The following is a 1,630-nucleotide window of genomic DNA, read 5'->3' on the forward strand; positions in this document are numbered from 1 at the left end:
TACGTAGTTCAGATATTATTAATTTATAAACTATAATTATCCTTTCCTAAAATGCTACTGTCTCATATTCCGTCTCAAAAAATTAAAAAACAAAAATAAAATCCATAAAGAAGGATATAGAGGCTTCTGGAACGAACAATATTTCTCTGGAAGCTGGTGTAAAGTAGAAGTGCTGAAAGCGTGAATATCTTAGAACTTAACTGAAAGCGCGAGAATCGTCTGCGCACGACTATAAATAGTCCACATTCTGCAGGCAGGAAGCATCAGAGTGGTCTTACCTACAGAAAGCTATCAACCAAATTTTCAAAACCATCCATTTCTATTTTCAGTAAGCCAAAATGTCTCTGATTCCAAGCTTCTTTGGCAACCGCCGGAGCAACGTCTTCGATCCAATGTCGTTGGATATCTGGGATCCCTTTGAGGGCTTCCCCTTCTCCACCTCCTCCGCCCGAGAAACCACAGCCATCGCCAACCCCCGCATCGACTGGAAAGAGACGCCGGAAGCCCATGTATTCAAGGTGGATGTTCCTGGGTTGAAGAAAGAAGAAGTTAAGGTGGAGGTTGAGGATGGCACAATTCTGCAGATAAGCGGGGAGAGAAGCAAAGAGCACGAGGAGAAGAACGACAAATGGCACCGTGTGGAGAGGAGCAGCGGCAAGTTCCTCCGCCGCTTTAGGCTGCCGGAAAATGCCAAATTGGATCAGGTGAAGGCGGCAATGGAGAATGGGGTGCTGACAGTCTCGGTGCCCAAGGAGGAGGTGAAGAAGCCAGAGGTGAAGGCCATTGACATCTCTGGTTGACCAAATTATCATTTATCAGAGTCGTGTCCTATTTGCATGTAATGAGCTGAGGAAATGTGTATTTCAGTTTGAATGATATGTTGAGTTCGTAATAAGTGTTCTAAAAAGCCTATGCTTCAACCCGTTGTGTGCTATTAATTATATGGCTAATTACATTTTGTTATCTAAATTATAATTATTTTTACATTTTTTATATTTAAATTTTTGTGTATTGATTTATTATTTTAGTTTTACGAAATTTTGTAATTTGTCATTTATAATTATTTTTTTACCAAGTTTTTTGTCTAAAAACATTAATACATTATACATATGATATTTAAAGGTTATACAGTAAAACCTCTATAAATTAATAACCTTGGGACCATGAAATTTTATTAATTTAGAGAGATATTAATTTATCGATAAATTAATATTTTATTAATTAAAAGAGAGACCTTTTAAATTCAGCAAATTTAGTACATATGTATTGAAAATAAATGAATTCATATATGTTTCATTGATTATATTCATGCATCAATCAATTTTTTATAACTAATTAAATATATTCATGTATAATATCAATTTATTGTATACAATTAACTATTATATTCATAGACACATGTATCAATTCATTGAAATTACTTAAATATACATGTTTACAGTAATTCGTTGCACTTAAATAACTATTATAACCAATTAAATATATTCATGCATGATGAATGAAACATATATTACATAAATCTCTATAGGATAATAAAATAATTTATAACACCCAACCATGTCTCATCATCTAAAAGGCATAGCAAAATCATCCATGAATGATCAAATGCGTAAAGCATTATAGACTTCAT

General features: G+C 34.0%; 1 protein-coding gene across 1 annotated transcript; it reads left to right on the top strand.

Annotated features, from left to right (window-relative positions):
* On the top strand, positions 247-969 carry LOC105172271 (17.8 kDa class I heat shock protein-like). The gene has a single exon (XM_011093648.2). The coding sequence runs from the start codon at positions 339-341 to the stop codon at positions 798-800; it is 462 nt and encodes a 153-aa protein (XP_011091950.1). The 5' UTR covers positions 247-338; the 3' UTR covers positions 801-969.

Source organism: Sesamum indicum, linkage group LG10, assembly GCF_000512975.1.
Source record: "Sesamum indicum cultivar Zhongzhi No. 13 linkage group LG10, S_indicum_v1.0, whole genome shotgun sequence".
Taxonomy (NCBI): Eukaryota; Viridiplantae; Streptophyta; class Magnoliopsida; order Lamiales; family Pedaliaceae; genus Sesamum; species Sesamum indicum.